The sequence below is a fragment of the Phocoena phocoena genome, chromosome 1 (assembly GCF_963924675.1).
Source record: "Phocoena phocoena chromosome 1, mPhoPho1.1, whole genome shotgun sequence".
In the NCBI taxonomy this organism is placed as follows: domain Eukaryota; kingdom Metazoa; phylum Chordata; class Mammalia; order Artiodactyla; family Phocoenidae; genus Phocoena; species Phocoena phocoena.
The window spans coordinates 37,046,777-37,060,695 of record NC_089219.1 but is presented as its reverse complement, the minus strand read 5'-3'; the positions used below and the strand labels follow the sequence as shown (position 1 = coordinate 37,060,695).

Sequence of the window (13,919 nt, the reverse complement as noted above, 5' to 3'; positions counted from 1 at the left end):
ATTGCTCTTCTTCCATTCAAAGCAACACTTTCTTTTATTTTTTTTAACATCTTTATTGGAGTATAATTGCTTTACAATGTTTTGTTAGTTTCTGCTATATAACAAAGTGAATCAAGCTGCGCACAGTTCCTCCAGCCCGAGGACAACGGCTGCCTGGGTCCCAGGAAGCGCAGTGCCCAATCTGACCTTCTACTCTAGGTGGGCACCCTCACAGCCTTGTCCCTCAGGGCCCGGCTAAGGCCTGGGTTAGAGCCTTGTGGAAGGTCTCTGGGCGGGGCTAGGGGGGCCTAAAGGATGTAGATTGCCACGTGGATGTGGCACAGGGGGTGCAGTCACCCTGCTTCTCTGGTTGTGTGAAGACTGCAGAGCGTGCAGACAGACCTCTGTTGTGGCTGTTCAAGAAAAAAACCCAGGAGCACCCAGTGAATTTATGGACTAGTGAAAGTAATGGCCATTTATTGAGCACCTGTGAATCAGGTGCCACCAGGAGGCAGCACAAACTTGTTTTGTGATCTCACTCTCAGTGCCTGCAGTCATTCCGTCACTTCCTAAGGCACTGTTACCCATCTGAACCAGTAAGCAGCAGCCTTCTGTTTCCCCAAGAATCTTCATGTAGAGTGTATATGTTGATAAGGAAGCATCAAAGCCAATATTTTACCAGTTTTACAAGCTACCCCCATTTTCAACCATTAGCTCAAAAAAGGAAGTAATGAGATCAAAACCATTCAGTGAGACAGACCTATCAAGGATTTTAAAAGCTTGATGGTTATTTATCAAGATCCTGGATTGAGAAATCGATGCGTGGATAAGTTTTTGACTTGATTTTTGAACAGAATATAATTCTTTCCCCCAAACGTTATCAATCATGAGGTTGGAAGAATAGAAGAAATCAGAGTATGTCACATGTAGTAAGGCCGTGTGGCTGACAGGGTCTTGGTGCTCGGGCCGGGTGTCAGGCCTGCGCCTCTGAGGTGGGAGAGCCGAGGTCACGACATTGGTCCACCAGAGACCCCCTGGCTCCACGTAATATCAAACGGCGAAAGCGCTCCCAGAGATCTCCATCTCAACACTAAGACCTGGCTTCACTCAACAGTCATCAAGCTACAGTGCTGGACACCTTATGCCAAACAACTAGCAACACAGGAACACAACCCCACAGAGAGGCTGCCTAAAATTAGCAGAGAGGCTGCCTAAAATCATAATAAGGTCACAGACACCCCAAACACACCACGGGATATGGTCCTGCCCACCAGAAAGACAAGATCCAGCCTCATCCACCAGAACACAGGCACTAGTCCCCTCCACCAGGAGGCCTACACAATCCACTGAACCAACATTAGCCACTGGGGGCAGACACCAAAAACACCGGGAACTACGAACCTGCAGCCTGCAAAAAGGAGACCCCAAACACAGTAAGATAAGCAAAATTAGAAGACAGAGAAATGCACAGCAGATGAAGGAGCAAGGTAAAAACCCACCAGACCTAACAAATGAAGAGGAAATACGTGGTTTACCTGAAAATGAATTCAGAGTAATGACAGTAAACATGATCCAAAATCTTGGAAATAGAATGGAGAAAATACAAGAAACGTTTAACAAGGACCTAGAAGAGATAAAGAGCAAACAAACAATGATGAACAACACAATAAATGAAATTAAAATTCTCTACAAGGAAACAATAGCAGAATAAATGAGGCAGAAGAACAGATACGTGACCTGGAAGATAAAATAGTGGAAATAACTACTGCAGAGCAGAATAAAGAAAAAAGAATGAAAAGAATTGAAGACAGTCTTAGAGACCTCTGGGACAACATTAAACACACCAACATTCGAATTATAGGGGTCCCAGAAGAAGAAGAGAAAAAGAAAGGGACTGAGAAAGTATTTGAAGAGATTATAGTTGAAAACTTTCCCAATATGGGAAAGGAAATAGTTAATCAAGTCCAGGAAGCACAGAGAGTCCCATACAGGATAAATCCAAGGAGAAACACTCCAAGACACATATTAATCAAACTATCAAAAATTAAATACAAAGAAAAAATATTAAAAGCAGCAAGGGAAAAACAACAAATAACATACAAGGGAATCCCCATAAGGTTAACAGCTGATCTTTCAGCAGAAACTGCAAGCCGGAAGGGAGTGGCAACACATATTTAAAGTGAGAAAAGGGAAAAACCTACAAACAAGGTTACTCTACCCAGTAAGAATCTCATTCAGATTCGACCGAGAAATTAAAACCTTTACAGACAAGCAAAACCTAAGACAATTCACCACCACCAAACCAGCTTTACAACAAATGCTAAAGGAACTTCTCTAGGCAGGACACACAAGAGAAGGGAAAGACCTACAATAACAAACCCAAAACAATTAAGAAAATGGTAATAGGGACATACATATCGATTACCTTAAATGTAAATGGATTAAATGCTCCCACCAAAAGACATAGACTGGCTGAATGGATACAAAAACAAGACCTGTATATATATGCTGTCTACAAGAGACCCACTTCAGACCTAGGGACACATGCAGACTGAAAGTGAAGGGATGGAAAAAGATATTCCATGCAAATGGAAATCAAAAGGAAGCTGGAGTAGCAATTCTCATGTCAGACAAAATAGACTTGAAAATAAAGACTATTGCAAGAGACAAAGAAGGACACTACATAATGATCAAGGGATCAATCCGAGAAGAAGATATAACAGTTGTAAATATTTATGCACCCAACATAGGAGCACCTCAATACATAAGGCAAAAGCTAACAGCCATAAATGGGGAAATCAACAGTAACACAATCATAGTAGGGGACTTTAACACCCCACTGTCAACAATGGACAGATCATCCAAAATGAAAATACATAAGGTAACACAAGCTTTATATGATACATTAAACAACATGGACTTCATTGATATTTATAGGATATTCCATCCAAAAACAACGCAATACACTTTCTTCTCAAGTGCTCAGAGAACATTCTCCAGGATAGATCATATCTTGGGTCACAAATCAAGCCTTGATAATTTAAGAATATTGAAATCGTATCAAGTATCTTTTCCAACCACAATGCTATGAGACTAGATATCAGTTACAGGAAAAAATATGTAAAAAATACAAACACATGGAGGCTAAACAATACACTACTTAATAACCAAGAGATCACTGAAGAAATCAAAGCGGAAATCAAAAAATACCTAGAAACAAATGACAATGAAAACACAAAGACCCAAAACCTGTGGGATGCAGCAAAAGCAGTTCTAAGAGGGAAATTTATAGCAATACAATCCTACCTTAAGAAACAAGAACATCTCAAATAAACAACCTGACCTTACACCTAAAGCAATTAGAGAAAGAAGAACAAAAAAAAAAAAACCAAACTTAGCAGAAGGAAAGAAATCATAAAGATCAGATCAGAAATAAATGAAAAAGAAATGAAGGAAATGATAGCAAAGATCAATAAAACTAAAAGCTGGTTCTTTGAGAAGATAAACAAAATTGGTAAACCACTAGCCAACTCATCAAGAAAAAAAGGGAGAAGACTCAAATCAATAGAATTCAAAATGAAAAAGAAGTAACAACTGACACTGCAGAAATACAAAGGATCATGAGAGATTACTACAAGCAACAATATGCCAATAAAATGGACAACCTGGAAGAAATGGACAAATTCTTAGAAAAGCAGAACTTTCTGAGACTGAACCAGTAAGAAATAGAAAATATAAACAGACCAATCACAAGCACTGAAATTGAGACTGTGATTAAAAATCTTCCAACAAACAAAAGCCCAGGACCAGATGGCTTCACAGGAGAATTCTATCAAACATTTAGGGAAGAGCTAACACCTATCCCTCTCACACTCTTCCAAAGTATAGCAGAGGGAGGAACCCTCCCAAACTCATTCTACAAGGCCACCATCACCCTAATACCAAAAACAGATAAAGATGTCACAAAGAAAGAAAACTACAGGCCAATATCACTGATGAACATAGATGCAAAAGTCCTCAACAAAATACTAGCAAACAGAATCCAACAGCACATTAAAAGGATCATACACCATGATCAAGTGGGGTTTATCTCAGGAATGCAAGGATTCTTCAGTATATACAGATCAATCATTGGGATAAACCATATTAACAAATTGAAGGAGAAAAACCATATGATAATCTCAATGGATGCAGAAAAAGCTTTTGACAAAATTCAACACCCATTTATTTTAAAAACCCTCCAGAAAGTAAGCATAGAGAGAACTTACCTCAACATAAAAAAGGCCATATATGACAAACCCACAGCCAACATTGTTCTCGATGGTGAAAAACTGAAACCATTTCCTCTAAGATCAGGAACAAGACAAGATTGCCCACCCTCACCACTATTGTCGTTTTTTTCTTTTTGCGGTACACGGGCCTCTCACCGCTGTGGCCTCTCCTGCTGCGGAGCACAGGCTCCGGACACGCAGGCTCAGCAGCCACGGCTCACGGGCCCAGCAGCTCTGCGGCATGTGGGATCTTCCCGGACCGGGGCACGAACCCGTGTCCCCTACATCGGCAGGTGGACTCCCAACCACTGCGCCACCAGGGAAGCCCTCTCACCACTATTATTCAACATAGTTTTGGAAGTTTTAGCCACAGCAATCAGAGAAGAAAAAGAAATAAAAGGAATCCAAACTGGAAAAGAAGAAGTAAAGCTGTCACTGTTTGCAGATGACATGATACTATACATAGAGAATCCTAAAGTTGCTACCAGAAAACTACTAGAGCTAATCAATGAATTTGGTAAAGTAGCAGGATACAAAATTAATGCACAGAAATCACTGGCATTCCTATACACTAATGATGAAAAATCTGAAAGTGAAATTAAGAAAACACTCCCATTTACCACTGCAACAAAAAGAATAAAATACCTAGGAATAAACCTACCTAAGGAGACAAAAGACCTGTATGCAGAAAATTATAAGACACTGATGAAAGAAATTAAAGGTGATACAGATAGATGGAGAGATATACCACGTTCTTGGATTGGAAGAATCAATATTGTGAAAATGACTCTACTGCCCATAGCAATCTACAGATTCAATGCAATCCCTATCAAACTACCACTGGCATTTTTCACAGAACTAGAACAAAAAATTTCACAATTTGTATGGAAACACAAAAGACCCCGAATAGCCAAAACAATCTTGAGAATGAAAAACAGAGCTGGAGGAATCAGGCTCCCTGACTTCAAACTATACTACAGAGCTACAGTAATCAAGACAGTATGGTACTGGCACAAAAACAGAAATATACATCAATGGAACAGGATAGAAAGCCCAGAGATAAACTCATGCACATATGGTCACCTTATTTTTGATAAAGGAGAAAAGACAGCCTCTTCAATAAGTGGTGCTGGGAAAACTGGACAGCTACATATAAAGAATGAAATTAAAACACTCCCTAACACCATACACAAAAATAAACTCAAAATGGTTAAAGACCTAAATGTAAGGCCAGACACTATCAAACCTTAGAAGAAAACACAGGCAGAACACTCTATGACATACATCACAGCAAGATCCTTTTTGACCCACCTTCTAGAGAAATGGAAATAAAACCAAAAATAAACGGGACCTAATGAAACTTAAAAGCTTTTGCACAGCAAAGGAAACCATAAACAAGACCAAAAGACAACCCTCAGAATGGGAGAAAATATTTGCAAATGAAGCAACTGACAAAGGATTAATTTCCATAATTTACAAGCAACTCATGCAACTCAGTATCAAAAAATCAAACAACCCAATCCAGAAATGGGCAGAAGACCTAAATAGACATTTCTCCAAAGAAGATATACAGATTGCCAACAAACACATGAAAGAATGCTGAACATCATTAATCATTAGAGAAATGCAAATCAAAACTACAATGAGATATCATCTCACACCGGTCAGAATGGGCATCATCAGAAATCTACAAACAATAAATGCTGGAGAGGGTGTGGAGAAAAGGGAACCCTCTTGCACTGTTGGTGGGAATATAAACTGATACAGCCACTATGGAGAACAGTATGGAGGTTCCTTAAAAAACTAAAAATAGAACTACCATACGACCCAGCAATCCCACTACTGGGCATATACCCTGAGAAAACCATAATTCAAAAAGAGTCATGTACCACAATGTTCATTGCAGCTCTGTTTACAATAGCCAGGAATTGGAAGCAACCGAAGTGTACATCGACAGATGAATGGATAAAGAAGATGTGGCACATATAAACAATGGAATATTACTCAGCCATTAAAAAAATGAAATTGAGGTATTTGTAGTAAGTTGGATGGACCCAGAGTCTGTCATACAGAGTGAAGTAAGTCAGAAAGAGAAAAACAAATATTGTATGCTAACACATATACATGGAATCTTTAAAAAAAAAGTCATGAAGAACCTAGGGGCAAGACGGGAATAAAGACGCAGACCAACTGGAGAATAGACTTGAGGATACGGGGAGGGGGAAGGGTAAACTGGGACAAAGTGAGAGAGTGGCATGGACATATATACACTCCCAAAGGTAAAATAGATAGCTAGTGGGAAGCAGCCGCGTAGCACAGGGAGAACAGCTCGGTGCTTTGTGACCACCTAGCACGGTGGGAGGGAGGGAGACGCAAGAGGGAAGAGATATGGGGACATAGGTATATGTATAACCGATTCACTTTGTTATAAAGCAGAAACTAGCACACCATTGTAGAGCAATTTTGCTCTAATAAAGATGTAAAAATAAATAAATAAAATAAAATAGATAGCTAGTGGGAAGCAGCCGCATAGCACCGGGAGATCAGCTCAGTGCTTTGTGACCACCTAGAAGGGTGGGTGGGATAGGGAGGAGGGGAGGTGGATGCAAAAGGGAGGGGATATGGGGATATATGTATATGTGTAGCTGATTCACTTTGTTATAAAGCAGAAACTAACACACCATTGTAATGCAATTATACTCCAATAAAGATATTTTAAAAAACCCAGTGAATCAGCTATACGTATACATATATCCCCATATCCCCTCCCTCTTGAGCTTCCCTCCCACCCTCCCTATCCCACAAAACAACACTTCTTGAAAACCTTGTCTGCAGTCACTCTTTCCATTTGCTTACCTCCAATTCTCTCCGAACCCACTGCAATTGATCTTCCATTGCTCATTGTTGCCATTCTACTGACAAGTAGCTCTTGCTACAGTCACCAGTGACTTCCATATTGCAGTGGCCACTTCTCTGTTGTTATTTTACTTGACCTCTTAGCAGTTTTCAATAAAATTGACCATACCCATCTTGAAACGTACTCTCTTAGCTTTCATAACCCCACACACCCTCCTGGGTTTCCTCCCACATTCTGGCTACTTTCTGTCAGACTGCTTTGTAGGCTCCTCTTCCTTTTCTCAGTCCTTCTAAATATTGAGTATTCTGCAGTACCCACTGCCCTGTCTACATTCTGTACCTAAGTGATCATATTCAGTCCCATGGCTTTAAATATAATCTAGATGTAGGCAAGTCACAAATTTATGTCTCTAGCTCTCACCTTTCTCTTGAGCTGTAGGCTCAGTGTCCAGCTTCCCACCATGTCTAAGAAACATCTCAAACTTAACATGACCATCACAGAACTCTTATTTTTCCCGCCAAAGCCTAATTTTCCCCATCTCAGTATAGTAGGGTCGTGAGATGTATCTAGCTGCTCAAGAAGAAAATCTGAGTCATCCTAGGTTCCTTCTGTTTTCTGCCTTCTACACCCAATCCAAGTCCTGTTGACCCGCACAGTTGGAAGACTGAATAAGATAATATATATAAAATGCCTATTATAATGCGTAGCCCATAAAAAGAAATAGTCGCTATTATTTATTATATTTAATATATAATAATTATGTAAAATTTTAACTTCCATAGTACCTACACTTGGTTAGAGTTTTTGATGCTTTTTTTTTTAAACATCTTTATTGGAGTATAATTGCTTTACAATGGTGTGTTAGTTTCTGTTTTATAACGAAGTGAATCAGCTATACATATACATATGTCCCCATATCTCTTCCCTCTTGCGTCTCCCTCCCTCTCACCCTCCCTATCCCACCGCTCTAGGTGGTCACAAAGCACCAAGCTGATCTCCCTGTGCTATGTGTTTGCTTTCCACTAGCTATCTATTTTACATTTGGTAGTGTATATATGTCCATGCCACTCTCTCACTTTGCCCCAGCTTACCCTTCCCCCTCCCCATATCCTCAGGTGATGCTTTTTTTAAGTTGCTGGAAAATCTGCTTTTGGATCATGGTAACACAGTCCCTACATGCCTGTTACGTGTAGGCACCTGCAGGATTTTTTGCCTTGTCTCTTTCTTAGAGATGCAGCAATCTCTTGAGTTTGTTTTAAAACAAATCCATAATGACTTTTTTTTTTTTTTTTTTTTTTTTTTTTTTTTTTTTTTGCGGTATGCGGGCCTCTCACTGCTGTGGCCTCTCCCGTTGCGGAGCACAGGCTCCGGACACGCAGGCTCAGCAGCCATGGCTCACGGGCTCAGCCGCTCTGCGGCATGCGGGATCTTCCCGGACCGGGGCACGAACCTGTGTCCCCTGCATCGGCAGGCGGACTCTCAACCACTGCGCCACCAGGGAAGCCCCATAATGACTTAATAAAACAGAAAACTCATTTTAAACTTACAGGTGAAAGTACTCACTTTCTAGGGATCCCCTTTTTAATATTTCAGTGCCTAGGAAATGGTAACTCCTTGATGACTATAGTTAGTTCCCTGCTTTTTTTGCCTCTTAAGCCTCTCTCAACTCACCCAATCTGTTTTCTGTTCCTGTTATCCTATTGATTTTGCCATTCATAAGGCCAAGTTTAATGGCCTCTCTTTGGTTCTCGTTATACTTATGAAGATTAAATGTGAAAATCTTTTACTTCACTATAAACAAAAAGCACATCTTAAACTGTAAAGTAAATGTTTCTTACTAATACTGACACTCTGCCTCATTAGACATTGCTAATTGGCTTGTGTGTCACTAATTTCTCCTGGTTCTTCCATCTCTCTTATCTTTCTTTCTTAATCTCTTTTGCTTATTCCTCCTTCTCCTCTGCTCATTACTTAAATATTGGTGCTTCCTCAAAATTGTGTTCTTAGCGCTCCTCTTCCCGCATCTTAAATGATGAGGTTTTCTTATCTTTTTTGTTTGTTGGTGGGTGGGACCCTATCCCTACATTAATTTTACAAGAACCAGCAAACAGTGTAACACAGACACCATAGGAAAAGACTACAATGTGAAGAAAAAAATTTTTTTCTTGAGGTTTATACAGGCCTTTAGCATTCTTAAATTCTAAAAGTAGAGAAAGTAATTTTTATGATCTGAATATTTGTGCATCTTTCTTACTGTCACACGATTAGAAATTTTTTACCTCCTTTACCTCCTATAAATTAGGGATTTCCTGCCACCTGGTGTTCAGAAAGGACACTGTAATTGGTAGGAACTCACAGTCCCAATAGTACTAAAAGCTAATACGCTAGATTACAAACATTTTCTACCAAAACGAAAAAACATCCAATAGACTTAATATCCAAAGAAACTAAAATGACTCATGAGAACGTCTTTGTCTTCGCTTTTGTCCTTTCTCCTGTTTGGGTATATACCGTCCCTCAATCTCTCCGCCCCAACCACTCCTATTTATCTCTCGTTCTTCTTTCAGAATGAAGTAATACATGTATACAGGTTAAAATGTCAAAGAGTTCTACAAACTTTATAATAAAAAACAATATTCCTATGCCATATTCCTTCACATTGTCAGTTCCTACTTCTCAGAAAGAGCAATTTTAATTCTTTTAGCTGCTTTTTCTGACATGCCTCCACATTTCTAAATAACTGTTCTTTCTTGATTTTTTAATTCTATGTATTCTCTTTTTATCCCTACAATAAAAGATGAAGATTTACCTCTCTAAGGGTCACACCGTTGTATTCTTTCCCAAACAGGCCTTCTCATTCTTTTCAATGTGGATAGGCTAAGCATGTTCCACATCTTTAAGTTGTGCTTCCTTTTTGATTCACAGTTCTGTCTTTAAATAATTTCTTTCTTCTTGCATTTTACTATAAGCAGTCAAGAGAAACCAGGCTGCTCCTTCAACACTTTGCTTAGATATTTCCTCAGCTAATTTTGTTACTCACAAGTTCTACCTTCCACAAAACACTAGGACATGAACACCATGTCTGGATTATAAGCCTGTCACAGTTTTCTCAGAACCAAATAGGGAAAGAGGGTTGGATGGTGGGGGTAAGTGTGTCCATTTGTACAATATGTATATTTTTCTTACTCCCTCAGTTTTTCACATGGAAACCTCACCCTCAGTTGTACACAGTATTCCCAATCCAGAGCCTCTCCGAATCTATCTTTCCAGTGAGTAAAGCTCTGGTTTTCTTCCAGGAGAGAGAATGAACAGGCACTGAGCTACCTTGAATAGAGGAGGAAGTCTGTGATCCTGAGACCTTTGACAAACTTCTAACCTGTTCCACTATATGTCGGCCCCACTTTCAGCAGGGCTCTGCAGCATGAATCAGTCTGCTGCTGGGCTTTCCTAACTGCTGATGGAGTTTTCAACTTTCTTCTGCTATGTCAGCTATCTCTCATCCACATGCCTTCCAGATTCCCAATTTTATGACTCTTCTCTTTTCATCTCTCCCATTCTATGTGTCTATGTGAGTTTATGCCTGTTCTTATCCCTCTACTTTCATTTTAGTGAAGTATCAAGAGGGACTGATGATGAGCATATGTATTTAGTTAGCCATTTTTTAACTAGAATTAAGTCATGTTTATTCTTCAAGGACAAACTCAAATGTTATAACTTTTCCTGACCCCACCTACAGAGTTAATTGTTCCATCATACATATTCTCATAGCATTTTATATGTGGTTATAATAGCATTTACTATGCTTTAGTATAATTATTTTTTGAGGGACTCCTAATTATAATCCCCTTAAGAACCATCATTATATAATACTATTATATTACATAGTGTAGTTTCTTTTTCATTGTGGATTTGAAAAACTGAATTGAGCCAATAGAAATGAATTTTCATCACCTCTAGTTAGTACCTGAAATTGAGGCTTAAATGGTCTTTTAAAACATTCCTATTTGACTTTGAGGGGCCTTGAAATAGTGTCTGAATATACTGCCGTCTATGTATGTAACACCATCCCAAAGGATGTTTAACTTAAGACACTCTGCAGCCAGGCTTATTGTTAACTTGAGATTGAGAATACTTCTGTCTCAGCCACATAGCCAACTTTGAAAATAAGAAGCAGGTTTGCTTGCAAAGAAGGGTGATGTGGTCAAAGAAACAGTACTCATTGGTTATGTGGAATATGTGATACTCTGCTATAGTGACAGAGAAGATCCAAGAATGTGATAGTTTTAAGGCATCACAGCTGATCAACAGTATCAAAATCCAAGTACAAATAAATGATTTTCCCTGGAAAAGGGAAATACTAATTTCCACTCTGTGCCAAATAATATGCTAGGCCCTTTACATTATGATCTCAGTTTTACAGTTGAGGGATTTAAAGCTCAGAAAGTCTAAGGTCAACTAAAATCCTTTTCTGAGCACCTTCCTTCTTATGCTAAATGCCCTTCCTCTGTGCTATTATTGTACCCTGAATATATCTTTATCTTAACACTTATCATATTCAAATGACACCGTGTTTATTTATCTATCTCCCCCATTGGACAGCTCCTCAAGGGTAGGAACAGGGTCTTATTCTCCAATACAAGGTCTTGAACAAGAACTCTCTCAATAAATGTTTGTTGGACTGCAGATCTGAGCTCAGAATTCAAGCCCAAATCTGTCTTGTTCATCATCACAGGCATATATCCAGATATCAAGATAGTCACTCTGCTTTAAGAAACCTTTGGGAAGGAAAAATAAGCATTTCTGAAAACTTTAGCAGATTTGGTTTGGGGGCTGGTTTTTCTTTCTTTTTTTTTTTTTTGCAGTGTGTGGGCCTCTCACTGTTGTGGCCTCTCCCGTTGCGGAGCACAGGCTCCGGACGCGCAGGCTCAGTGGCCATGGCTCACGGGCCCAGCCGCTCCACGGCATGTGGGACCTTCCTGGACCGGGGCACGAACCCGTGTCCCCTGCATCGGCAGGCGGACTCCCAACCACTGCGCCACCAGGGAAGCCCAGGGGCTGGTTTTTTTTTAGATTTGGTTTTTTATATTGAGAAAAGCTGATATTTTGGAAACTTTTCCTACCAACAAAAAATGGAAGAAAAGAGTAAACTGAAAAATTAAGGCTTAGACATACATCAAAGGAGAGATGTCAAGAATGAGGGTTGCTTTCTTTTCCAGGGGCGTTATGGGTGTGCATCATTTTAAATCCACATTGCAAATTGGAGGAAAAATGCTGTTGGCTGCAGCAGCTGCAGAAGTGGAATGACCTGGATGTCTGTCCCCTGGAGGATGGGAACTATGGGCATGAGCTGCCCAACATCACCAACGCACTTCCCCAGAATGCCAGTCACCGTTCAGGTGAGCCAGATATCATTTTAGCGTCTTCATGCCTAGAACTCCAAAAGGTCGGAGGGTAAAGCCTGAGAACAAAGGTGGCTGGACAACTTTTGGACTGTCAGAATTGTCATCCTAAATAAGAAAAGCCTGTCCTTTTGTTTGTCTTGAAATGCCAAACCTTAAATAAGGGTAAGCTTGTATCTTTGACATTGAGGATGCTGTCCTTTTCCACATCTAGAGTGTCCTTACAGTGCCCAGCATAAATTCCTAGAGCCCTCTTCATGAATCCTCTTCAAGTTTTTCATGACTAATGGATCTTGGCCTCAGTTGGGGTTGGTTTTAGCTCAGAAGACGTACCTCAAGGGAATGATAGAAGACCTGGGAGAAAAAAAAAAAAAAAACAACTTAAAAAAATGTCCTGACAGTTGCCTTTCTTACTTACTTTTCTCTGTTTTCCTCAAATTTTTATACAGCAGATTTCTAGGAGGGGGTCATCGTTCCGAGATATGGCTAGGACTCTTGCTCCATTTTAAGACAAATCCAGTACAGTGATATTGTACCCTCTGCCTTTTGAGCCCACTGACCAGGTATCACTGGACATCGACATTCACATCAGCTTTAGTTCATCTAACTCAGGCCATTTGCTGTTGGCAATTGATTGCTCTTTAGCCCATGGGGATCCTTTATTGGTAGATTTTATCAGACATTGATTTTACATGTCCTCCCTTTTATTTTAAGTGATAAATCTACTGATATTTTTAACCTCTAGGAGGAAATCACTTAAATTATTGTTTTTGCTTGGTCTTCGTCTACTGTACCATAATTGATTATCAGTGTATTTAAGGCAACCAAGGTAATGAGAGATGAAAAGCCTATAGCTTTGCCACGTGAAGCTACCCTTTGCTGGCATTCATCTAACCTCCACAACACAGGAATCTATCCTTTTGGTATTGACTTTGGTTTGGTATAGAGAGAGTCACATGTGTATAAACACATGCCTCCAGTCTGGCAGTTTCTTCCTTGTCACAGTATACTGGTGACAGTATATTTGAGAATGTTGTTTTCTCTTAAGTCTTCTCAAGCTGTGGCTGATTTATCTCTCACATCTCTTTACCTTTGGGCCTGATGGAGCAATAGGCATCCTGCTTATTCTTCATTGCCATTTCTACATCATTGTCCTACCCTCCTTCCTAAAATACCCCCCAGCTTTAAAGTCAGTGCTGTTAAAATATGCTGTCTGCTGCCCTCCAGGTTTTGGTCATTTGACCTCTGGGGCAGGCCCCCTCATTCCTTGAAGATTTTTGGTTACTGGCTCACTAACACTACTCTCTGCCTCTACTTCTGTCATGATTCTTGATCATTTAAATAGCCACATGGATGGTACTTTCAGTATTCTAGTCTTTCAGTTCTTTGACCTCCTGTCTTTTAATAGTCTAT

At 39.9% G+C, this 13,919-nt stretch overlaps 1 protein-coding gene across 1 annotated transcript in view; it reads left to right on the top strand.

Moving 5' to 3' along the window:
- ZSWIM5 (zinc finger SWIM-type containing 5) overlaps positions 1-13,919 on the top strand; it is a 260,586-nt gene that overhangs the window by 213,071 nt on the left and 33,596 nt on the right. Inside the window, exon 5 of the mRNA XM_065888480.1 lies at positions 12,324-12,503. Within this exon, the coding sequence (XP_065744552.1) occupies positions 12,324-12,503 (180 nt within the window). The remainder of the gene's footprint in view (positions 1-12,323; positions 12,504-13,919) is intronic.